The 27,270-nt window shown below is 46.0% G+C and overlaps 1 protein-coding gene across 1 annotated transcript; it reads right to left on the bottom strand.

Moving 5' to 3' along the window:
* Nucleotides 1-1,577: 1,577 nt before the first annotated feature.
* cenpw (centromere protein W) lies at nucleotides 1,578-27,270 on the bottom strand. Its single transcript, XM_038799762.1, has 3 exons — nucleotides 27,091-27,270; nucleotides 15,511-15,624; nucleotides 1,578-2,032 (listed from the first exon to the last, which is right to left on the bottom strand). Exons 1-3 carry the CDS (start codon nucleotides 27,181-27,183, stop codon nucleotides 2,006-2,008), a joined length of 234 nt encoding a protein of 77 aa, XP_038655690.1. The 5' UTR covers nucleotides 27,184-27,270; the 3' UTR covers nucleotides 1,578-2,005.

The following is a 27,270-nucleotide window of genomic DNA, read 5'->3' as shown; positions in this document are numbered from 1 at the left end:
TGTGTTTTGATTTGAAACTTACTAACTGGTGTATTGAGTTATTAATCAGCACTTGAACTTGAACCTCGTGGTGGTATCATAAAGATACCTGGCGACTCTAGAGCAAGGTGATTAAACAGAGCAAATTAAGTACAAGCAACAGAGTACAGAAAAGGTTTACCAGGATGTTGCCTGGTATGGAGGATGAAATGAAAAATGAAATGAAAATCGCTTATTGTCACGAGTAGGCTTCAATGAAGTTACTGTGAAAAGCCCCTAGTCGCCACATTCCGGCGCCTGTCCGGGAGGCTGATACGGGAATCGAACCGTGCTGCTGGCCTGCTTTAAAAGCCAGCGATTTAGCCCAGTGAGCTAAATCAGCCTCATATTAGCTATGAGGAGAGATTGAATGAACTGGGATTGTTCTCCCGAGAGACGGAGGCTGGGGGGGGGCGACCTGATAGCAGTTTATAAAATCATGAGGGGTATAGATCAGGTGAATATTTGGAGGCTTTTTCCCAGGGCGGAAATGACAATTACAAGGGGGCACAAGTTAAGGTGAGGGGGGGGAAGTTTCAGTGGAGATATTGGGGGGGGAGAAAGTTTTTTTTTACATAGAGGGTGGTGGTGGCCTGGAATACACTGCCAAGTAAGGTGGTTGAGGCACATACATTAGCACATTTTAAGACTTATCAGCATGGGCACATGAACAGATGGGGTATAGAAGGATACAGGCGGATAGTCTGGATAGGACACGTGATCGGTGGAGGCTTGGAGGGCAGATGGGCCTGTTCCTGTGCTGTATTGTTCTTTGTATTCAAAAACCTTTGGGCATATAAGCAGTATTCAAGTGTAATTCTAAATTGTGTTTCATTGTCTTATTTAAAAATATACATTAGCTAACATGAAGAGATAACAGTAGAGCATTTCTGTAATTCTTCTGAGTGTTAAACAGTCAGCTTGATCTCCGATGTATTAGATTCTGATGATATTACATCCCCTTTGGGAAGCACAAGTAGGTAGCACTGTGGCTTCACAGCACCAGGGTCCCAGGTTCGATTCCCCGTTGGGTCACCGTCGGCACATTCTCCCCTTGCCTACGTGGGTTTCCTCCGGGTGCTACGGTTTTCTCCCACAGTCCAAAGATGTGCAGGTTAGGTGGATTGGCCAATCTAAATTGCCGTTGGTGTCCAAAAAGGTTAGATGGGGTCATTGGGTTACGGGGATAGGGGGACGTGAGGGCTTAAGTGGGTCGGTGCAGACTCGATGGGCCGAATGGCCTCCTTCTGCACTGCATGTTCCATGTTCTTTCAGCACCCTTTCCATTCAAAATTGTTTAAAACAGTAAATTAAAAACTCTGAAATTACCTCCAGAGCGATTATTTTTAATGATTTCAAAACAAAAGTGGCCCAAAATAATTGTTTGAAAAAATGTTTTATGGAGGGGTTAAACGTTTTGCTCGGCTAATCATTGACTGCTTTTTCAGTTTTCACTGTATTTTCTCTTGTTCATATCGCACACAAAATAAGTATTCCACAGTGGTGTTTAATAAATAGGAAATAAACCCAGCATTTTTTAAAAGACAGACACTGTTAACTGTATTTTATACATTATAATCTTTATTTACAGCCAAGTTAAAATGTACTGATCTTTCAATCATTTATTGATTACGTAGCACAGTATATCGAAAGCCAAACGAATCCAACAATTCTGTCAAGATGATTCTTCATCTGAAATCGGAATTATTCATTTGCTCAGAGAGACTACCAAACATAAGTACACTGTTTTTGTAAAAGTTTTAATACATTGTAGAACAAATAGTTTGAAAAAAAAGTCATGTCATATTAAAGTAAAAGAATAACAAAAATCGAATTATTTCATTAGAAACTGAGACAAAGAAACAACTGTCTCTTCAAAAAGAAACATTTCCTTTCCTTGATTGCATGCAACTCAGTATTTCAGTTGACAATAGTTTATCAAATACAGAAAATAAAATAGTGCTGGTAATATATGCATCGCTTCTCTTCAGCCTCTGCTCTTCTTCAGAACAGCCTGTAAATTAAAAATAGAAAAACACTCAACTACGAAAGAAGCCTGTATGTTTTATGATCTATCATCATGCTTTGTACACAATGATCTGAGAACAGGTTGTCATGTCTTAATTACAACGGAGGAGGTCACAATAAATATTTCTACAAGAGTAAATTTTATTTAATTAGAAAACTATCAAAGTATTACAACCATCTAGGATCATCTATACAAGGATCATGCACAAATATTTTAATCAGAAAAATTGCTATTTTACCCTAAACCATCATATATTTTCCATAGTAAAAACAATTTAAAGCAAATATGCCAACTAACAAGTGGAAAATTGGCCAGGTATGTTCTGTGCACAAAAAGCATGGCAAATCCAATCTGGCCAATTACTGCCATCAATCGCAATCATCAAAGTGATGGAAGTTGTCATCAAGTGCCATCAAGCGGCACTTATCTCACCTACTTCCTCACCGATGCTCATTTTTAGTTTTCAGGACCAGTCAGTTCCATCATACAGCCTTGGCATAAAATGGGCAAAAAGTGTGAAATGTTGGAAGTGAGGTGAGAGCTCATGGGATGTGAGTGCAGCCCTTCTAAAATTTAGGGCAATGTGAATCCCCGGGGGGAAACTCCCCAATGGCTGCATTCAAACAGTACAAAAGGAAGACCACACGGTTATTGGATACCAATCACCTCAGGAGTTCCTCAAGGCAATGTACCACGTCTAACCATCTTCAGATGCGTAATTAGTGACCTTCCCAATCAGAAGAGATGTTCAATAATGATTACAGTATGGAGTACTATTCATAACACCTCAGATATTGAAGCAATCCGTGGCCACATGCAGTAAGGTGTGGTCAACATTCAGGCTTGGACTACAAGTGGCAATTAACATTTGTGCCATGCACAAACTAGATAATGCATCTCCAGCATGATACAATATAACTACTTCCCTTTACAAAATGATGAGGGGCATAGACAGCGTGGATAGTCAGAGGCTTTTTCTCACGGTAGAGGGGCATAGTTTTCAGGTGCGAGGGGCAAGGTTTAGAGGAGATGTACGAGGCAAGTTTTTTTTACACAAAGATTAGTGGGTGCCTGGAATCCGCTCCGCTGTCGGAGGAGGTAATGGAAGCAGGGACGATAATGACATTTAAGGGACGTCTTGACAAATACATGAATTAGATGGGAATAGAGGGATATGGACCCCGGAAGTGTAGAAGATTTTAGTTTAGACGGGCGGCATGGTGGCACAGGCTTGAAGGGCCGAAGGGCCTGTTCCTGTGCTGTACTTTTCTTTGTTCTTTGTCACACAGCGACAGTATCATCATCAAATTTCCATCATTAGCACTGACCAGAAATTAACTGGACCAGTCACATAAATACCGTGACTCGATAAGCAAGCCAGAAGTTGGGGTATACTGTGGCAAACAACTCATTTCCTCACTCACAAAAGCCTTTTCACAAAAACAAAACAGGAGTGTGATGGGATACTCTCCTCTTGGTGAGTGCCACATAATAACATGAATCATCCAGGAAAAAGCAGCTAACCTGATTGGCACTCCATCTACCACCTTAACAATCACTCCCTCTACCACCAGCTCATTGTAGCTCATGTGTGCCATTTAAAGGATGCACTGCAGTATCCCACCAAGGCTTAACAGCACCTCCTAAACCGACAACCTCTGCTGCCGAGAACATAAAGGGCTACAGGCACATGCAAATACCACCATCTAAAAGTTCCCCTCCAAGACATACACCAGCATGACTTGGAAATTTAACACTGTTCCTTCATTGTCACTGGCTCAAAAATCTTGAAACTCCCTACCCAATAGCACTTTGGGGGGGCCCCTTCACCACATGGACTGCAGCAATAAGTCAGCTCACAACCAAGGGAAATTGGGGACAGGCAATAAATGTTCCAGCAGCACCCACATCCCATAAGCAAATTAAAAAACTGGTGGGCCACACTTTTTGCTAGATGTTAGGTTGAATGTGCAACTTTAGTAATGGATAAATGAAAAAAAAAAAATGGCTTGATGTACATTTTCATCACTCTTTCCTCTCCATACTAAAAGACAATATATCAAATAGGTCTACAACTGGGTTTAGTAAAGCCTTATAACTTGGCAGGGCTCAGTGTTTAGTCTTGTGATTACAGGTATGGCGACGGTCTGTTAACGTTGTACCTTTGTTTAAAAAGAGGGTGAGATACAGACAAATAATCAGAGGCCAGTCAGTCTGACCATTGGAATCAAGTCACTTAGAAAGGCACGGATTACTCAAGGACAGTCAGCACAGATTTAAGGGAAGACCGTGTCTGTCATATTTGACTGACTTTTTTGAGCAAGTAACAAAGAGGATTGATGAGGATGGCATTCATTCTAGCAAGGCTATTGACAAGGTGCCAAACTGATTTAAAAAATACAAGCCCAAGGGATCTCTGGGACTATAACAAGCTGGATACAAAATTGGCTCAGTGGCAGGAAACAAAGGGCGATTGTGATGGATGTTTTTGCGATTGGAAGGCTGTTTCTGCAGAGTTCCACAGGGCTCAGTACAAGATCCCCTGCTTTTTGCGTGTTACAGTACCAGACCAATTTCCAATTTATGTTAGGAGACTGGACAAGACCCAAACAATTTTTCATTTTGTAAAACTGTGAGGAAGGGTACTTTGTTTCAGGAGTGATTCCACTGACAAATATTGTCACAAGTAGACTTCAATGAAGTTACTGTGAAAACCCCTAGTCGCCATATTCCGGGAGGCCGGTACAGGAATTGAACCCGCGCTGCTGGCCTTGTTCTGCATTATAAGTCAGCTGTTTAGCCCACTGTGCTAAACCAGCCCCTGGCAGGACAGGAAAATTGCAGCTATGGGGGAAGATTGGATAGGCTTGGTTGTTCTTGGAACAAAGAAGGCTGAGGGAGATTTGATTGAGATCTACAAAACTGTGAGGGGCTTGGGTAGAATGGATAGGAAAGGCATATCTACTTTAACAGAAACTTCAGAGACTAGGTAACATAGATTGAAAGTGATTGATAGAAAGGTTACAGGGCAGTTGAGGGAAACCTTTTTCGTCCAGAGGGTTGTAGAAGTCTAGAACTGTCTGAAAAGGTAGGAAAGGCAGAAATCCTCAACTCAAAAGTTTGAGATGATGCATTTTGGGAGGACAAACAAGGCAAGGAATCAAAATCCAGAACTGCCTCCCTAATAGTACTACACCACATGGAGTGCAGCGGTTCACGAAGGAACATTCTCAAGCGCAATTAGGGATGGGCAATAAATGCTGGCATGGCCAGCGAAGCACACACTCCAAAAATATGAATTAAAAGGGAAGGCTGAGGGGGACATTGTCGAGTTGTACAAAATTATGAGGGCTATGGATAGGGTAGATAGGAAGGAACTTTTCCCTTTAGTAGAGGGGTCAATAACCAGGGGCATAGATTTAAGTTAAGGGCAGGAGATTTGGAGTGGATCTGAGGAAACATTATTTCACCCAGAGGGTGGTGGGAAGCTAGAGCTCACTGCCTGAAAGGGTGGTAGAGGCAGGAACCCTCATCATTTAGAAGCAATTACATGAGCATTATGGACCAAGTTCTGGAAAATGGGATTAAAATGCCACTCAGCCTTCCCTTAAATCAGCCCTTGTTTAGCCCACCCAAAGCGTGTTGTGGCTGCAGGTCAACATGGAACGGGCTGACTTTGCTTCCGGGATGCAGGGGGAGGATAGGGTGAGCCATCCATCATCCCGTAATTTTCAGCCCACGGTGCCCAATAAAGGAAGGATGAGTGGTAGTGGTAGCACCGATTGAGGAGAACATTATAATGCTGGGGATAGAGGACACTCTGAAGGGATTAAGGATATAACCTATTTGGTTCAAGCCAAGAATAGAGGTGTATTCTATCGACAAGCAACTAGCAAGAAATATATGGAGGAACAAATTTGCAAGGAAATTACAGAGATGCAAAAATATGTAGTATAACGAGGACTTAAATAGAGGAGCAAGAGTTTCTGAAATGTGTTCAGGAGAACTGTTTACATCAGTCTGTTTCTAGCCCAATGAGAAAGGAGGAGGAGGCACTGCTAGCTCTGAGGAATGAGATGGGCCAAGTGAGTCAAATATTAGTCGGGAAACATTACAGGGACAGCGATCATTGTATCATAAGGTATACATTAGCTATGGAAAAAGACAAAGAGAAATCCAGAGTAAAAATAATGAATTGGGGGTGGGCCAATTTCAGTGAGGTGAAAAAGAACTCAGCGACTAACTTAAATGAGTATGTCACCACCGTCACAGACTTCATCAGCAAATGTGTGGACGACTGCGTGCCAAAGAAAGCAGTACGTACGTTCCCCAACCGGAAACCATGGCTCAACCGCGAGATTGACTCCCTACTGAAGGACAGATCTGAGGTGTTCAAGGCAGACGACCCTGTCCTATACAAGAAATCCAGGTACGACCTCCGCAAAGCCATCCGAGATGCCAAGAGAGAATATCAAACTAAGCTAGAGTCACAGACAGACTCTCGGCGGTTGTGGCAAGGACTAAGCAACATAACGGGCTACAAAGCGAAGCCGAGCAGTATCTCTGGCAGCAGTGCACCCCTCCCCGATTAACTTAACGCATTCTATGCTCGGTTTGAGCAGGTAACTAACAACCCGCTATCGAGTGCCCCAGCAACCCATAATTCACCCATACCCACCATCACAGTTTCCGAAGTCAGATCGGCCTTCCTGAAAGTGAACCCACGGAAGGCGATGGGCCCGGACGGGATCCCTGGTCGTGCACTCAGAACCTGCGCGGACCAGCTGGCAGAGGTTTTCACAGACATCTTTAACCTATCCCTACTCCACTCCGAGGTCCCCACCTGCTTCAAGAAGACCACCATCATACCGGTACCAAAGAAGAACCAGGCAACGTGCCTCAATGACTACCGCCCGGTGGCCCTGACGTCAGTTGTAATGAAGTGCTTTGAGAGGCTGATCATGAAGCGCATCACCTCCATACTCCCGGAACGCCTTGACCCACTTCAATTCGCATACCGTCGCAACCGGTCCACATCAAACGCCATTTCCCTGGCCCTACACTCATCCCTAGAGCATCTCGAAAACAAGGACTCCTACATCAGACTCTTATTTATTGACTACAGCTCCGCCTTCAACACCATAATCCCAGCCAAGCTCATATCAAAGCTCCAAAACCTAGGACTTGGCTCTCCACTCTGCAACTGGATCCTTGACTTTCTGACCAACAGACCACAGTCAGTAAGAATGAACACCAACACCTCCTCCACAATAGTCCTCAACACCGGTGCCCCGCAAGGCTGCATACTTAGCCCCCTACTCTACTCCCTGTACACACATGACTGCATGGCAAAACTTGGTTCCAACTCCATCTACAAGTTTGCTGACGATACGACCATAGTGGGCCGGATCTCGAACAACGACGAGTCTGAATACAGGAGGGAGATAGAGAACTTAGTGGAGTGGTGCAACGACAACAATCTCTCCCTTAATGCCAGCAAAACTAAAGAGCTGGTCATCGACTTCAGGAAGCATAGTACTGTACACACCCCTGTCAGCATCAACGGAGCCGAGGTAGAGATGGTGAGCAGTTTCAAATTCCTAGGGGTGCACATCACCAAACATCTATCCTGGTCCACTCATGTCGACGCTATCACCAAGAAAGCACAACAGCGCCTTTACTTCCTCAGGAAATTAAGGAAATTTGGCATGTCCACATTAACCCTTACCAACTTTTACAGATGCACTATAGAGAGCATCCTCTCGGGCTGCATCACAGCCTGGTATGGCAACTGCTCGGCCCAGGACCGCAAGGAACTTCAGAGAGTCGTGAATACCGCCCAGTCCATCACACGAACCTGCCTCACATCCATTGATTCCATCTACACCTCCCGCTGCCGGGGGAAAGCGGGCAGCATAATCAAGGATCCCCCACCCGGCTTACTCACTTTTCCAACTTCTTCCATCGGGCAGGAGATTCAGAAGTCTGAGAACACGGACGAACAGACTCAAAAACAGCTTCTTCCCCACTGTCACCAGACTCCTAAATGACCCTTTTATGGACTGTCCTCATTAACACTACACCCTGTCTGCTTCATCCGATGCCAATGCTTATGTAGTTACATTGTATATCTTGTGTTGCCCTATTATGTATTCTCATGTATTTTCTTGAATTCTGTTCAATTCCCTTTTCTTCCCATGTACTGAATGATCTGTTGAGCTGCTTGCAGAAAAATACTTTTCACTGTACCTCGGTACACGTGACAATAAACAAATCCAATCCAATCCAATCCAATGGATCTGCCCCAGCTAAATTGAAATCTAACATTTAGAAGGAAAAAAACTTATGGAACAAAACACTGCCTTTACAAGAGTTAATTCAGATACAATCAAAGTACATTTCAATGACAAAGAAAGGGAGAACAACGTTAGAGTTCTCTGGATGCCATACGGGGATGCCGTATGCCAAACTAAGCCGAAAAAGGGCATGCATGACAGATGTCCCAGTGATGACACAAGTGGCTGAATCGACAAAGTTCAGAGAGGCAGTGAAAAAAGAAATGAGCAAAGAGAGAATACAAGATGAAACAAGCAGCTAACAGAAAAGGGAATTAAAAGTCTTTGGTAGGCATATGAATAGTGAAAAGGCATAAAAGGAGTAATGGGGCAAGTTCGGGATCTAAAAGATCCACACTTGGAGGCATAGGGTACAAGTACTCTAAGGAAGAAATCACAGCAAAAGAGGAGGTAGCTGAGGCACTCAATATGCTAACAATTGAAAAGAGGTACTGTATCAGAAAGGTTGACTGTATTTACAAGTTGATACAATAGGATCAGATTAAATGCAACCGAAGATGCTGAGGGAATCAAGGGTGGCAATTGTGATGGCACTGGCCATAATCTGACAATCATCCTTAGCTACAGGGGTGGAACCAGGGGACTGGAGAATTGCAAATGGTACACCCTTACTCGCAACACAGAATTGGGTTAAACCAAGCAACTACAAGTCAGTCAGTGGTAGAAAAGCTTTTAGGAATAATAGTCCAGGACAGAATTAAGTCACTTGGACAAATATGGATTAATTATTAAAAGCCAGTACAGATTGTTCAAGGCAAATCATGTTCAACGAACTTGGTTGAGTTATTGGAGGAGGAGACAAAGAGGGTTAATGAGGATAATGCAGTCAATCTACATAAAGGCCTGAAGTGTACCAGTGGACACCGCTGCTCCCTCTCCAAGGCCACTCAGCCACAAGTGTTGCCGTTGCAGAATGGCAGGTACTCAGGTCAAATGACTACCTTGACTGCCCGTTCCCTGGACCTGTTATTGGCCACCTTGGCATGGCCCAGGACAAGGCTAACGAGGAAGTCCACCTCTGTCACCGACTCCCTCCGCACTGGGTGACCAAAGATTAGGAGCGTGGGGCTGAAATGCAACCAAAGATTGAGGAGCAACCCCTTCAAATAAATAAGAAGGGGCTGCAACCTCGGGTAATCTATTTATTTGGAAGACAGACTCCCTTTGGTTGCATAAAAGAGCAGCATGGGAGTCTGTGAAACACCTTAATCCAGTTAAATGGCAGTGCTACCTGCAACACCTGCCGCAGTAGGGCAGGTTGAGAAAGTGGTTAACAATACATAGATACACAGAAGAGAGGAGCAGGAGGCCTGTTGGCCCTTCCAAGCCTGCTCTGCCATTCATCATGATCATGGCTGATCAACCAACTCAATAGCCTAATCCTGCTTTCTCCCCATAGCCTTTGATTCCATTCTCCCCAAGTGCTATATCTAGCCGCCTCTTGAATATATTCAAAGTTTTATCATCAACTACTTCCTGTGGTAATGAATTCCACAGGCTCACCACTTATCTCCTTACATCTGTCCGAAATGGTTTACCCTGAACCCTGTGATTGCTGGTTCTGGACACACCCATCATTCGTAACATCTTCCCTGCATCTACCCTATCTAGTCTGTCCTGTCTGGGACAGTCTAGTCCCATGTGCAATCCCAGGCTTTATAAATAGAGACATCGAGTACAAAAGCAATGAAGATATGACAAACTTTTTTCAAAAAGTGGTTCGGCCTCAAATTGATTATTGTGCCAATTCTGGGCACCACACTTTAAGGAGAATGTGAAGGTATTAGAGAGAGTGCAGGAAAGGTTGACATGGATGTTTCCAAGGCGAGGGGCTTTAGTTACATGGATATTTTGGAGAAGCTAGGAGTGCATTCCTTAGAGATGGCTGAGAGGATATTTTATAAAGGTACGCAAAATCATGAGGGATCTGGACAGAGTCGATAGAGGGAAACTTCCCATTGGCAAAAATTCAAGAACCAGAGAGCATTGATTTTAGGTGAATAGCATAAGAACCAACATGGTGTCATGGGGAAAAAGTATTTTATGCAGCGAGTGGCTGGGATCCGGAATGCACTGCCTGAGAGCGTGCTGGAGATAGATTCAATTGCTGCTTTCAAATGGGAATTGGATAATTACAAAAATAGAAAAAATATCAGGGCTATGGGCAAAAAGCGGGGAATGGTACGAGCCGAGTTGTTCTTACAACTAGATGGCAAGACACAGCAAGCTGAATGGTCTCCTTCTGTGCTGTAACCATTCTAAGGTGGGAGAACTCTTAGCATTCATTTAATGGGACACAATAATCCAGTTCAGATGTAAAGATTTATAGCAGGTGATGAAAGAACCACACTAATTATGCAATTAGTTGAGAATCAATGTCAGAAGCTTGCTGAACAAATATTCTGCAAAAAAATTGATAAGCATTTGAAACAACTTCAGGAACAGCAAGAACTGAAGATTGGTCTGTACGTGGGAAAGCCAGAAAGGGGCAGCCGCCTGGTGAGATGACTTTGCAGTGCAGGGTACTCTCACAAATGCTAAAATTGTTCCAGTTCTCCTCATTCCCAACTTGTGCTTACTCCTGCAATGTATTTATTATATGACATTCTCCTTTTAAAAAGTACTTTTGAATCAATTTCTGTAATCTTTAAAATCACAAACAAATTAGGGTCTCAAATAATTATTTCAAGTCAATAATTATTTTGTGTAATGATCACAAAATCATTTGCAAATTTTAAAACCTCTTTCGTTATAAACAATGTTTTTCATTCATATAATCCCTACAGTGCAGGAGGCCATTCGGCTCATCGGGTCTGCACCAACCCTCCGAAAGAGCACCCGACCTAGGATCTTCCCCCGACCCTGTCCCCGCAACCCCACCTAACCCGCACATATTTGGACACAAAGGGCAATTTTAGCATGGTCAATCCATCTAACCTGCACATCTTTGGACTGTGGGAAGAAACTGGAGCACCCACCCAGACACAGGGAGAACATGCAAGTCACCCAAGGCTGGAATTGAACCCGTGTCACTGCCAACCACTGTGACACGATGCAGCCCTATTTACCCTATTTTAATATTATAATTTGAAACAATGATGGCACCATATTACATTTTTTTGCATGTATGTTAAATATTTCTGAAGTAACTTAAATTTTGGTTAAATACATGATCCAAATTACCTGCAACATAAAAAAGGAAAATAAAACTGTTTTTAATAAGTTTATATTCTAAGGTTACCATAAATTGCAATGCAAGATAGATGAATCACCAAAACTAATGCTTGTAACTATAGTTTACATAATCAAAAGCAGTGCTCAGGTTTAAATGTATCTTAAGTCACTTACCACACACTGTTTAGGGCCACTAACCTTACTTCATAAATTCAAATTCAAAGGTTACAACAATTATGGACAACCAGAGGGTATTTCAAGAGGATTCTGAACTAATTAGTTCCTTAAGTATCTGGTTCAAAATAACCCTTGAAGGACAAATCAAAAAATGGAAATTAGAGTACTGAATCTGTACAAAATGCGCACCCCTGATAGTGAGCTCCCCTATAGAACTTCATCTGGGTTACATTACTTCAGTTCTCGTTTGAACGACTGATTAACTGAGCCACTTGTTCCTCTTCTAATAAGAAAGATGTAAAGTGAGGTATGTAAACCAAGCAAATGTATTTCTTTAACCATGTAGAGTTCAAGGGAGAAAAATGTGATTCAGCCAGATATTGCACTGATGCATGATTACCCAATGTCCTTTCCTGTTGAGGCAGGCAGCACACAAACTGATGCCATATTTCTAGAGTGGCACAGTGGTTAGCACTACTGTCTCACAGCACCAGGGACCCAGATTTGATTCTGGCGTTGGTTGACTGTGTGGAGTTTGCACATTCTCCCAGAGTCTGCATTGGTTTCCTCCCACAGTCCAAAGACGTGTAGGTTAGATCGACTGGCCATGCTAAATTGCCCCTTATAATCCACGATGTGGTCAGGTTACAGGGTATAAGGGCGGGGTGGATGGGGGAAGTTGACCTGGGTCGCGTGCTCTTTCAGAGGTCAGAGCAGACATGATGGGCCAAATGACCTCCTTCTGCACTGCAGGGATTCTACCATTCTAGTGGACCAGGAAACCCTCAATGAGTATCCTGAGAAGAGAATGGGTACATAGAATCATAAAGGGTTTGGCTGCAGAACTGGCAATGACTCAATAGCCTCACAAGAGCGATTAAGGTCAGCAAATACATCTTCAAGCAACATCACCTATCAACAGGCATAAGTCCATCCTTTCCAGTATGAAAGGGGTGGCCAACACCATGAGAGCACTTGCAGACCCAGCCATGATGCAATGTCTGACGGCTGACATCTTAGCTGCCATTGCAGCACATGGAGAAGCCATCCAACATTTGAGTACTGCATTGTAAGCTCAGACTGGAGGTCATGAAAGCCATCCAAGTCAAAATTGGTGCAACGCAGGGTTGAGACTGCTGTAATCATGACTATGGATATCTCTACTCAAAAGGAGCATTCAGAGTTTCTAGGGAAGCCCAGTAAGTGAGTTAAAGGAAAAGGGCTTGCATTTACATAGTGCCTTTCACCATCTCAAGACATTCCAGTATTTTACATCTAATGAAAGCACTATTGCCTGTAGGAAAAGCTGCAGCCAATTCACATAAACTCCCATAAACAGCAGTGTAATAAATGAGCTGACAATTATTGTTCTAGTGATGTTCATTGAGGGATAAATATTGACCAGGACACTGCTGCTCAAGACAGTATAACAGGATCTTTTTATCACCTTGAGAAGATGGGGCCACAGTTTAACGCTTTATGTAAAAACAAACTGCACCACTGACAGCACTGCATTGAGTGCCAACCTAGATTTTTGTCTGTTCAAGTCTCTGCAGCAGCAAAAGCCTCATCAGACTCTCATCCTCCACACGTATCTTATTCCAAACAAAATTACAATCATTCATCACCCACGTCCACTGCAACCTATCTGGCATCCAGATTCTCAAAAACTAATTTAAAAGAATCACATTTATGCTTTAATTTCTCTAAGATCTTGCTCCTCCCCATTTCTGTAATCTTCTCTAACCTCTGAAATATCTCCACCCTCCTAACCACAAATCTTATTCCACTGACTCTAATATTTTGCCTTCACCCTAATATTAGCAGCTGATGCACACCCACTTAGGTCCAATGCTTGAACATTGCTTTTTCAGCTTCCTCCTAAATACCACTCCATTGAGTAAGTGTTCTGTTTCTTATTTTTCTTCACACCTCTGTGAAGTGCCTGGGGACATTTTAAAAGTACCATATAAAAAAGTTAATTAAGTTTACTTGGCTACTGGAACATATCTACGTGAAATTTCCACTTTGCAAAAGGTTGAAGAAATAATATATAGCTATCACAGCGACATCAATTTCTCTGCCCACACCACCCCCCCTCAACTCCGTTTTCTGATAGACACACGCGAGGAGAGTGTGAGAAAGGAAATGGTGAGGGAGAGGGAATATCCATAAAAATGCGAGTTGTAGAGTTTATGGCTCAAATTCTAATCTAAAGGGGAATCTATTTTAGCTCAGTCCTTAATGAAATGTGAATTTAATAGCACAACACCTGGGCCTCGCGGTGTCACAAGCAGATTTCTGTTTGACAATGTAATAATCCACTACAGAAATATTATTTCTTTTTTTATAAATTACATTCAAGCAACAAAGGCAACTTGCTACAAACTGCCTTTTCAAATTGATTTTCTCCGAAGGAGAAATGCATTTCTGCCTATCTGTATCTTAACACCTACCATCAGTTAACACATCTTTAAAAAGTCCCTCCTCCCTCTATTTTAATTTACCTTTCAGCACATTTACCTCAAATTATAATGTCGAGTGCAAACTTAGAATGATCTCAATCCTCACCTGTTCCTCACTGCTCTGAACTTACACTTCTTTTAGGTGGCATGGTGGTGAGCACTGCTGCTTCAGAGCACCAGGGACCAGGGTTCAATTCCAGCCTTGAGTGACTGTCTGTGTGGTCTTTGCCCATTTTCCCCATGTCTGGATGGGTTTACTCTGGGTGCTCCGGTTTTCTCCCACTGTCCAAAGATGTGTAGGTTTGGTGGATTGGCCATGTTAAAATGAGCCCTTAAGAGTCCAAGGACGTGCAGTTTAGGTGGGATTGCGGGGATTGGGCAGTTGGAAGAGGGTCGGTACAGACTCGATGAGCCGAATGACATCCTCCTGAACTGCAGGGATTCTATGGGGAAAACATTCCAAATAAACCTTGCTTTGCCTCCCACTCATGTTCAAAATTCTGAATAACCAAGAGTACGCGAGTACTTCAAAGTTGAGCTAGAACCCAATAGGTTGCTCAAAACATAAAATGAAATCAAGCTTTAATATCTGTGCAACCAAAACTACCTACCAGTAGTTGAATCAGTAATATTGAACCATTAGGCTCACTTCAGAGCAAATTACCATACTTCCACACAATGTTAGACGCAGGATTGCATTCAGTGAGAAAGATCTATCCACTTTCAAACCAGCAAACCCATAACCTGTGGCCAAAGTAGGGCCAACCAGTTAGTTTTATTGCTGCAGTGTCAAGGTTGATGCAGAAGGAAAACTTACAAGATTTTGCACGTTAGTTATATAGAGAATCAATTAAATGATAGCACAGAAGACCATTCATTCCATATTGCCTGTGCAGGCTTTAGCTGAACCTGAGCTTCTGGAGAAGTAGAGTTGAAGGAAACTCCTCTCAACAAGCAATTGATAGCTCTGCCATTGTTTTCCCTAACATTAGTATATAGAAAAAGAAACAGAGCTTCAGGAGGTTCAGTGAAACAAAGTTTGTTCAGTTGAAGAAGAACAGTATTGAGCTAACAAACTGAGAATGTTTAGATTCTTTCCATTCACATTGAGCATTAAATATTGTCATTAATATTTCAGTAAAGCATATTTGAAAGTTTAAAGTTTTTGTACCATGTCCACTGGAATGGATGACCACAGAATATCTAACATTTGATTAAAAATTCTATGCCATATTAGCGTGATTAATATTAAATAGCATCAATTATTGCAACTTAAAAATGTTTGTTTTACCTTTGCCACTTCCTTGACATTGTTTGGTTGAATGGTAGAACTTTTTGATTCAACAGCTTTCGTCCGTGCCTCCACTGCTAAACGATGAAGGAACAAGAGACAGTCTAAATGCACCTGCAATTCAAATTATAAAAAGATTGCTTTTGTCACAATAGATGGTCAAACAATAGAAAAGAAAGAAGAGGAATGAATTCATGTGCACAACCCAAGCAATTCGCAATACCAATGGTTTTGAATTGACATTTGAATGACTTGCTAAGTAATTTCAGACGTAGTGATTTTTCAAGGATGGGGCATATTATGTAAAGAAAATCATGTAAAACTTTCCCTCCCCTTTCACATGCCATTCCTTGGCTTGTTTGAATTCAATTTACAGAACATTAATTTCATACAAGAGGGAAGTTAAAGATTTTACTTTAATCTCAGTGTGTAGAAGATTACGCAGATGTTCTCTGCACTATATATATTAAACTAAAAACATATAACTTAAAACATGATGCACAGCAGATACTTTGAAATTTGATCAATTCATCATACACAGGTTATATAAAAAACAGATATCCTTGCAAGTTCATTTGAAAAACTATTAAAGCATTGTTTCTGATTTCTGGTGTTTTTTTTAATTGAAGAAACTTTCTAAAGGATTAAAAGCCCTCAAGTACTTTGCTATCGCAACCTGCTGGTTTTGACATATCACTCACAGGGAAGCATCTCTTAATCAAAATCCTTCAAAACCATCTATCAAATCTTCTGTTTGTCTTTTCTATTCTAAAGATAAAAACCCAGTGCTGGATTCTCCATCCTGCCGTGCCAGATTACCAAAATGCACCAATTGCAATACTCAAAATGTTAATTTATTAGAAGAATAAATGAAAAAAGCATGAACAGGAAAAGAGAACTAACTTCAAAATAAAAACTTTGCGTGTGACTCTAAAAGATACAGAAAGGTGGATTATTAGTGCAATCTGTTTTGATGCACAGCATTAAACAGCTGGTCAAAGGGGTTTCCCATCGTGGGGCAGCCCCACGCCATCGGGAAACCCCCGGGCTACCGGCAAAACGGAGCATCCCCACGACAGAGAATCCAGCCCTCAGTTTCTCCAGTCTGTCCACAGATACATCTAGTTTAGAGTAATTGAGGCTTACAGCACAGAAAAGGCCATTCGGCCCATAGTGTCTGTGCCAGTCAAAAACAACCACTTAACTATTCTAGTCCCATTTTCCAGCACTTGGCCCATAGCCTTGTATGCCTTGGCATTGCAAGTGTACATCTAAATACTTCTTAAATGTTATGAGGGTCTCTGCCTCCACCACCTTTAAAGGCAGTGAGTTCCAGACTCCCACCCACTTTGGGCGAAAAGGTTTTTCCTCACATCCCCTCGAAACCTCCTACTCTTTACCTTAACTCTATGTCCCCGGTCATTGATCCTTCCACCAAGAGGAAAAGTTTTGTCCTGTCCTACTCTATCCATTCTCCTCATTTTACAATCTCAACCATGTTCTTCCCTCCCCCGGCCCTATCTCCTCGGCTCCAAGGAAAACAATCTCAGCCGATCCAATCTCCCTTCATAGCTAAAACTCTCCAGCCCAGGCAACATCCTGATAAATCTCTTCTGCCCCCTTATTTGTTAATTCAAAGAACTCTATTATTTTTCCCTCCCCATTTAAGGGACAATTTGGCATGCCCAATCCACCTACCTTCCACATCTTTTGAGTTGAGGGCGAGACCCACAGACACAGGGAGAACGTGCAAACTCCACACAGACTGTGACCCGGGGCCGGGATCGAACCCAGGTCCTCGGCGCCGTGAGGCAGCAACGCTAACCACTTCCTCACACAATAAAGGATAGTATTATTTTAGCCTTCTTAATTACATGATACACCTCCGTAACCTTTGTGACTAATACGCTAGAATACCCAGATTCCACTGTGCCTCAGCATTCTGCAGTCATTCTCCATTTAAGTAATACTCTGCTTTTTTATTTTTCCTGCCAGTGAACTACAAATTTTCCCATACAATATTCCATGTGTCAGATTTTTGTCCACTCCCTCGACCTATCTATTTCCACCTGCAAACTCCATGTCTTTCTCACAACATACTTTCCCACCTATCTTTGAATCATTTGCAAACTTAGTTACCATGCCTTCACTCCCCTCATCTAAGTTATTAAGTAAATTGCAAAATGTTGAGATCCTAACACAGGCTCCTACAGGACGGCACTTGTCACATTCTGCCATTCAGGCAAAGACCCATTTATGCATACTGTTTTCTGCCAGACAGTCAACCTTCAATCCAGACTAACATGTTATTTCCTGCATCTGAGCTTTTATTTTTGGCAATAACGTTTGACGTGGCACCTTATTAGATGCTTTCTGGAAATCCAAGTACAATACATCTACAGGCTCCCCTGTCCACAGCACATGTTGCACAATACCTAGTCACGTTATAACCCGGTCTACATCCTCCCAGATTAGTTTGGACCCCCATTGGCATGAGGTGCAACAGTGTACACAGTGGAAATTATATACAGATATGTGTGTGCAAAAGCAATTTGGTATACAACAATGGTTTGTGTGAACAATGAAACACAGATTGGGGTCTTGCAATTTGATTCATTGCCCATTGTGACTACTGCTCCCCCTTCTTGCAGCATGTGGTGTGAGGGAACAACAAACAGAGAACAAAATAATGTTTTTCAACCTGAACAGTCTGAGGAGACGAAATCTCGATATTTTGTTGGGCCTGCTAAGGCACTCAGAGCGTGCGGTAACTCAAAGAGGTGGAAGGGAGACTGTTCTATGGTCCTTGTTCATTTCACTGGTCCCACCAGACACATTATGTGTGTTGTAGACGTGGGACCCGTCGCTTCAGACTCCGATGGGGTCTGCATAAATGTGGGTATGGAGGGCCTGTGATCAAGACAAGGTGGTTGAATTGCAGAGTCAACTGTCGGTGACGGCCCTGAGATAATGGTGATTGAGCACGTACTGGTTGCTGTTGGAAGCGACCACGCAGAAGCTACTTCTTAGCTGTTGGGTTGTGGGGCCTTGATGTTGACCACCACCATCTGGTCATGGAGACGTGCAGTCTGGGCTCAGATCATTTGACCCGGTGCTAGGACGCTAAGGCCTCAACGTCGATCCTAATGTGCCTTGTTGTGCAGTATGCGTTACAAAAGTGCACCTTGCACCTCAATTTTGGGCTGCAAGAACCTTAGCAGTGGGAATCATGGTCCTCGTGCACCTGGGAAAAAAGGTGTTGTGCTAACAAGGGCACACCCTGTCGGAGATTATTACAGGCTAAGCAGCGCAGCATCATAATGTGGTCCAACGCACAATTTCCCCAAGAGGTGTTTGGCTGAGTGTACCTCTCTTTCTGCTGGCCCGTTTGACGGTGGGTGGAGGGGGCTGCTTGTGATGTGCTCCAAGTCCCAGATGCGTGCAAAATTCCAAAACTCACAGACAAATTGTCGAGTATTACCTATCATGATTCTCTGCAGAATGCCATGTGTAGCAAAGCATTTCTTGAACTTGATTATCACTGAACTGCTGGATGTATTCGGAAGGTAGTGGAGTTCGAATCACCCAAAATCTAAGTCAATGAGGCCAAGTGCTGTTTATTATTCTACTGAAAAATATGAGCCGGTGAATGCCCACAGGTCTGGGACCTTATGCAGATATACCAGTTCCTTTGCTTGGTGCAGCTTCAGCACATTACAAGGTGAGCATCTGGAGACTTCCTTGTCCATATTACTGTAGATAGTCAGTATTGCAATGATGTCATTTGAATTTAATAAAAATCTGCAACTAAAAGTCTAATGACAATCATAAAGCCATTGTCGATTGTTGTAAAAATCCATCTGGTTCACTAATGTCCTTTAGGGAAGGAAATCTGCCATCCTCATCTGGTCTGGCCTACATGTGACTCTAGACTCACAACACTATGATTCACTCTCAAATGCCTCCGAAATGTAGGGTTGTTAGGGACGGCATTAAAGGCTGGCCCAGTCAGTGACGCTCATATCCCATAAAAATGAATTTTAAATAATGAATTTCTAACATGCAAAAAATAAGGCAAGTTCTTTCTCTTTTTTTTTTATAAATCATTTTTATTGAGAAATTTTGATTTTATACAACATTGACGCACCTTAGTAAAATACCGAAAATAACAATAATATTAACAATCATATACATTCGCCCCATCCCCATGAACAACCCAGCATTTTAACAACAACGCATATTAACACACTATAAAGTTACAGAATAAACACTACAATAATGCACCCCCCCCTGGGTTGCTGCTGCTATTGACCCAGTTACCTATCTCTGAGCCAGGAAGTCCAAAAAAGGCTGCCATCGTTTATAGAACCCTTGTATTGATCCTCTCAGGGCAAATTTGACCTTTTCCAATTTTATAAATCCCGCCATGTCACTGATCCAGGTCTCCACACTTGGGGGCCTTGCATCCTTCCATTGTAACAGAATCCTTCGACGGGCTACTAGGGACGCAAAGGCCAGGACACCGGCCTCTTTCGCCTCCTGCACTCCCGGCTCTACCGCAACTCCAAAAATCGCGAGTCCCCACCCTGGTTTGACCCTGGATCCAACCACCCTCGACACCGTCCCCGCCACCCCCTTCCAGAATTCTTCCAGTGCTGGGCATGCCCAGAACATATGGGCGTGGTTCGCAGGACTCCCCGAACATCTGGTGCACCTGTCCTCACCCCCGAAGAACCTACTCATCCTAGTCCCGGACATGTGGGGCCGGTGCAGCACCTTAAATTGGATGAGACTAAGCCTCGCACATGAGGAGGAAGAGTTGACTCTGTCCAAGGCATCCGCCCAAGTCCCGTCCTCTATCTGCTCCCCGAGTTCCTCCTCCCATTTAGCCTTCAGCTCCTCCACTGACGACTCCTCCACCTCCTGCATTACCTTATAGATGTCAGACACCTTCCCCTCTCCTACCCACACCCCCGAAAGCACTCTGTCCATCGCCCCCTGCGAGGGCAGCAAAGGGAATCCCTCTACCTGTCGCCTAGCAAACGCCTTTACCTGCAGGTATCTGAACATGTTCCCCTGGGGAAGGCCAAATTTATCTTCCAGTTCCCCCAGGCCCGCAAACCTCCCGCCAATAAACAGGTCCCTCAATTTGCTGATGCCCGCCCTTTGCCACCCCCTGAATCCCCCATCCGTGTTTCCCGGGATGAACCGATGGTTGCCACCCAGTGGAGCCTCCATCGAGGCCCCTGTTTCCCCCCGATGCCGTCTCCATTGTTCCCAGATTCTTAGGGTCGCCGCCACCACCGGGCTCGTGGTAAACCTCTTAGGGGAGAGCGGCAACGGTGCCGTTACCATGGCACCCAGGCTCGTACCTCTACATGACGCCATCTCCATTCTTTTCCACGCCGCCCCTCCCCCCTCCATCACCCATTTACGCACCATTGACACATTGGCTGCCCAATAGTACCCCAGAAGGTTGGGCAGTGCCAGCCCACCTCCATCCCTTCCTCGCTCCAGGAACACCCTCCTCACTCTCGGAGTCCCATGTGCCCACACAAAACTCAGAATACTGCTAGTCACTCTCCTAAAGAAGGCCCTGGGGATAAATATGGGCAGGCACGAAAAAGGAACAAGAACCTCGGAAGCACTGTCATTTTGACGGACTGCACCCTCCCCGCCAACGACAATGGCAGCATGTCCCACCTCCTGAACTCCTCCTCCATCTGATCTACCAGCCTGGTAAAGTTATGCTTGTGGAGAGTCCCCCAGTCCCTGGCCACTTGCACCCCCAGGTACCTAAAGCTCTCCCCTGCCCTCCTAAGCGGGAGCCTACCAATTCCTTCCTCCTGGTCTCCAGGGTGCACCACAAACACCTCGCTCTTGCCTAAGTTTAATTTATAACCTGAGAAGGTCCCAAACTCGGCTAGTAACTCCATCACTCCCGGCATCCCTCCCACCGGGTCCGCCACATACAGTAACAGGTCGTCGGCATACAACGACACCCTATGTTCCTCTCCACCTCGCACCAAGCCTCTCCACCTCTCTGAATCTCTCAATGCCATCGCCAGCGGCTCGATTGCCAGTGCAAACAACAAGGGGGACAAGGGGCAACCCTGCCTGGTCCCTCGGTAAAGCCGGAAGTACTCCGACCTCCTCCTATTCGTGGCCACGCACGCCATCGGGGCCTCATATAGCAGCCTTACCCATCTAATGAACCCATCACCAAATCCAAACCTCCCCAACACCTCCCATAGGTACCCCCACTCCACTCTATCGAAGGCCTTCTCCGCATCCAGCGCCACCACTATCTCTGCCTCCCCCTCAATCGCCGGCATCATAATGACATTCAGCAATCTCCGCACATTCGTGTTCAGCTGCCTTCCCTTCACAAAACCTGTCTGGTCCTCGTGCACAACCCCTGGCACACAGTCCTCTATCCTGGTGGCCAGGATTTTTGCCAGCACCTTAGCGTCCACGTTGAGGAGAGATATGGGCCTGTACGAACCACACTGCTGGGGGTCCTTGTCCTTCTTTAAAATTAACGAGATCAGCGCCCGTGACATCGTCGGGGGCAAAGTCCCCCCCTCCCACGCTTCATTGAGTGTTCGCACCAGCAAGGGGCCCACTAGATCCACAAACTTTTTATAAAATTCCACCGGGAACCCATCCGGCCCCGGTGCCTTCCCTGACTGCATCTGCCCGATCCCCTTAACTAGCTCCTCCAGCTCAATCGGCGCACCCAACCCCTCCACCTTCTCCTCCTGCACCTTCGGGAAAGAAAGCCCGTCAAGGAACCTCTCCATTCCCCTCCTCTCCCCCGTTGGCTCCGACCGGTACAGTTCCCCGTAAAAATCCTTGAAGACCTCATTCACCTCTACCCCCTTCCGCACTACATTCCCACTCTTATCTCTCACTCCAGCAATCTCCTTAGCCGCATCCTGCTTACGCAGCTGATGAGCCAGCACCCTACTCGCCTTTTCACCATGTTCGTACACTGCCCCTTGTGCCTTCCTCCACTGTGCCTCCGCCTTTCTAGTGGTCAGCAAATCAAATTTAGCCTGCAGGCTGCGCCTCTCCCCCAACAGTCCCTCCTCTGGTGCCTCTGCATACCTCCTGTCCACCTCCAGCATCTTTCCCACCAGTCTATCCCTCTCACTCCTCTCGCTCCTCTCCCTGTGTGCCCGGATGGATATCAGCTCCCCACGAATTACTGCCTTCAGGGCTTCCCAGACCATCCCCACCTGAACCTCCCCCGTATCATTCACCTCAAGGTACCCCTCAATACTTGCCCGGACCCTCCTACACACCTCCTCCTCCGCCAACAACCCCACATCCAACCGCCACAACGGACGTTGGTCTCGCACCTCTCCCATCTCCAACTCTATCCAATGCGGAGCGTGGTCTGAGATTGCAATGGCTGAATACTCGGCCTCCTCCACTCTCGGAATCAGTCCCCTACTCACCATGAAGAAATCTATCCGAGAGTAGACCCTATGTACGTGGGAGAAGAAAGAGTACTCGCGTGCCCTCGGCCTTACAAACCTCCATGGATCCACCCCACTCATCTGGTCCATAAACCCTCTCAGTACCTTGGCCGCCGCCGGCCTCCTACCCGTCCTAGAGCTGGACCGATCCAGTGAAGGATCCAACACCATATTAAAGTCCCCCCCTATGATCAGACCTCCCGCCTCCAGATCCGGGATCCGTCCCAACATACGCCTCATAAAGCCCGCATCGTCCCAATTTGGGGCATATACACTAGCCAGTACCACCTTCTCTCCTTGTAGCCTGCCCCTAACCATCACATACCTACCCCCCTTATCCGCCACCACCTCCGATGCCTCAAACAACACATTTTTCCCCACCAGAATCGCCATCCCCGGTTCCTCACATCCAACTCCGAGTGGAAAACCTGCCCCACCCATCCCTTCCTCAGGCGGACCTGGTCCGCCACCCTCAGGTGGGTCTCCTGAAGCATTGCCACATCCGCCTTTAGCCCCTTCAGGTGAGCCAGTGCCCTCGACCGCTTCACCGGCCCATTCAACCCTCTCACATTCCAGGTGACCAACCGGATCAGAGGGCATCCCGCCCCCCTCCCCCGTCGGCTAGCCATAGCCCGTTGACTGCCCGCCCCAGGCCAGCACCCCCTGCTCGACCCCGTCCCCATAGCGACAACCCCTCACCTCTGTCCCCCCAGCCCCCCCCAGCTCCTTCTTGACCCTACCAGCAGCAACCCGGTATTCCCCTTTCCCCCCCTCCCTTCCCCCCCAGGCTAGGAACCCTCCCAGCCGCGAACCGTCCTCCATTGTACTTCCGTGGGTCAGCTAACTTCTGCTGACCCCGGAAACTCCCGCCAATAGCCCGACCCCTTCCGAAGTGGGATCATCCCCCAATCTATCCCTCCTCCTGGCACCGCTCCAGCGCGGGGAAGAACCAGTTAAGGCCCCGCCTCCCCCGTCACCATCTCCACCCCCCAGCCCCGCAGCACGGGAAACCAGAGGAAAGCCCGCGCTTTTGCACTGCCCCACCACACCCTTCTGACGCAGCTCCCAAATACCAGCCCCACTCCATACCCCCAACCCGACATAGAATACAACATACCCCCCCGACCCTCCCCTCAAGATACACAGCCCAGACAATGTCCCACAGCACAAAAACAAAAACATAGCAGAACAACCCCTCCGTAAATAACCATATCAAAATTGCAAAAGTACTAAAACAAGAAGAAAACAACAGAAGAAAAAGAGAACACAGCAACAGCAGAATCCAGCACTAATATCTTACAGCCGACCTCGCAACCCCGAACCCCTAGTTCAAGTCCAGTTTCTCCGTCCGCACGAAGGCCCACGCCTCCTCCGGGGAATCGAAATAATAATGCCGGTCCGAATAAGTTACCCACAGGCGCGCGGGCGGCAACATTCCGAACTTTATCTTTTTTCTATAAAGCACGTCTTTCGTCCGATTAAATCCGGACCGCCGCTTAGCCACCTCCGCACTCCAGTCCTGGTAGATCCGCACTACCCCATTCTCCCAATTGCTGCTCTTCACCTTCTTGGCCCAGCGCAGCACGCACTCCCGATCACTGAACCGGTGGAACCTCACCAGCACCGCACGCGGGGGTTCATCTTCCTTGGGCCTCCTGGCCAGCACCCTTTGCGCTCCCTCCAGCTCCAAGGGCAGATGGAGAGATCCGGCCCCCACTAGCGAATTCAGCATTACAGCCACATAGGCTGTCAGGTCCGATCCCTCCAGCCCCTCTGCAAGGCCCAAGATCCGCAGGTTTTTCCGCCTCATGCGGTGATCCAGCTCCTCAAAGCGTTCCTGCCACTTCTTGTGGAGTGCTTCGTGCCCCTCCACCTTACTCACGAGGACCACGGCCTCCTCCTCTCGTTCAATGGCCTGCGTCTGCAACTTCTTGATGGCAGCACCCTGGGTGGACTGAATCTCTGACAGCCTTCTGTTCGTTTCCTGCAGAGAGCTCAGTACTTCATCCTTGAATTCTTTAAAGCAGCGCAGGAGATCAGTTTGTTGTTCCTGGGCCCAGAGTCTCCATTCCTCTGGAGCTCTGTCGGCGGCCATCTTGGATCCCTTCCCCCGTTTTTTCTGAGGAGCTGCTGCTGTTTTTTCCCCCTTTCCACTCCAAGTTCGAGTCATGGACTGCAGGGAAAGTCGTTCAGCACACCTTCCCCCACCGGGAGACGTCGAAAAATTTCCGTTTTGGGCTCTCAAAAGAGCCGAAAAATCTCTTTAAAACGGGAGCTCCCAGATGTGTGGCTTACTGATCCATCACAGCCACCGGAAGTCCGGCAAGTTCTTTCTCAATTTATGCATAGCGAGTCTCAGTGCCAGTGAGTGCCCTTGAGGCAAAAGACATTTTGTGTACATGCTACACCAAGTCCATACTGGGGAGGCTTCTGCCGAGATTATGACAGGGGCTTGAACAAAGCATTGTAGTACCGGAGGGGTTGCTAATGCTCGTTTGAGCCTGTTGAAAGATGTGTGTGGTGTTCTTACCAACACCATTAAATAGGGTGGCATAGTGGATAGCACTGTTGCCTCACAGCACCAGGGTTCAATTCCGACCTCGGGTGACAGTGTGTGTGGAGTCTGCACAGGTTTCCTCCGGGTGCTCCGGTTTCCTACCAGTCCAAAGGCGCGCAGGTGAGATGGATTGGCCCATAATAAATTGCCCTTTAGTGTCCAAAGGATTAGGTGAGATACAAGAGATAGGGTGGAGGCATAGGCTGGTGCAGATCTGATGGGCTGAATGGCCTCCCTCTGCACTGTAAATTCTATGATTCTACAATATCCTGGAGGAGGAGTTGGCGAAGTGGTCCAGTAACCTCACTGTAGCACAGAATACATTTGGAGATAGGTCATGTCCAGAAAACGCTGTAGTGTGCTCATCCACAGGAATATCCATTTGCCACTTGGCTGAAATTCTCCCTGGGTCAGGTTTCACACCATCCACCATTACTGGGTGGCATAGTAGCACAGTGGGTAGCACTGTTGCTTCACAGCACCAGGGTCCCAGGTTCGATTCCCATTTGGGTCACTGTCTGTGTGGAGTCTGCACGTTCTCCCTGTGTCTGTGTGGGTTTCCACCGGGTGCTCCGGTTTCCTCCCAAAAGGCGTTCTGTTAGGGAATTGGATATTCTGGTTCCTACCCTAGTGTACCCAAACAGGTGCAGTAATGTGGCAACTAGGGGCTTTTCATAGTAACTTCATTGTAGTGTTAATTTAAGCCTACTTGTGACAATAATTATTATTGTCACCAACATATAAAACCAGACTTCATTTCATTTCACACAAAAGTGTGCTGAATAAACACAAATTGTTGTTTTAAATCCTCATCTCTCCATACAAAGTTGGCCCAACCCACTCTTCCCCTCATGGCGCATTATCCCAATCCCCTGCTGCTGATAAGATCCCGTCGGCGAGAATGTAAGAAGCGTGAATGGAAGGAGGTAATTGTAATAATAATCTTTATTAATGTCACAAGCAGGATTACATTAACACTGCAATGATGTTACTGTGAAAAACCCCTAGTCGCCACACTGGCACCTATTCAGGTACAGAGGGAGAATTCAGAATGTCCAATTCCCTAACAGCACATCTTTGGACTGTGGGAGGAAACCGGAGCACCCGGAGGAAACCCACACAGACACGGGGAGAACGCGCAGACTCTGCACATTGACCCAAGCCGGGAATGGAACCTAGGACCCTGGAGCTGTGAAGCCACAGTGATACCACCCCCTCCCCGGGCTACCGTACAGTCCTACTGTGAATCCCTCCCAACATTCCTGCCGTTTAGGTGGCACTCAAATCCGCTTTGAACACAATTTTTAGTTTGACTGGACCACCTCAGACCGAGTGGTACCCAGAACCGGCGGGGTGGGGCAGGAAACCCTTGTTGGCCTACCAGAAACAAACAGAGCGGTTACCGGCCCAGCCATCCAGCTGCGAATCCAATGACTGGGGCAGGAAGTGGGCATACAGATCAGGACTTTCAGACAGGGGTTCAGGGACCGGTGCTAACACGGCGAGGGACGGAGAGAGGTTTAGTGTGGGCGGCCTCACCATTATGTGGACGTCCTTGCCGTGCCGCAGCTGCGGTTTGTGCTTTTTCAGCAACGACAGGAGGCTGCTCCGTGGCACCGCGCGATGCACCATGACTAACGGCTCCGAATCTCCGGGCGCCTTCAAATCCCCGCGCCAACCAACCAACCAACACTCAGAACCAGATCAGGCCCCGCCCCC

The sequence above is a fragment of the Scyliorhinus canicula genome, chromosome 6 (assembly GCF_902713615.1).
Source record: "Scyliorhinus canicula chromosome 6, sScyCan1.1, whole genome shotgun sequence".
Classification (NCBI taxonomy): Eukaryota; Metazoa; Chordata; class Chondrichthyes; order Carcharhiniformes; family Scyliorhinidae; genus Scyliorhinus; species Scyliorhinus canicula.
Note: the sequence above shows the minus strand (reverse complement) of the source record. Positions and strands in the feature narration are given on the sequence as shown.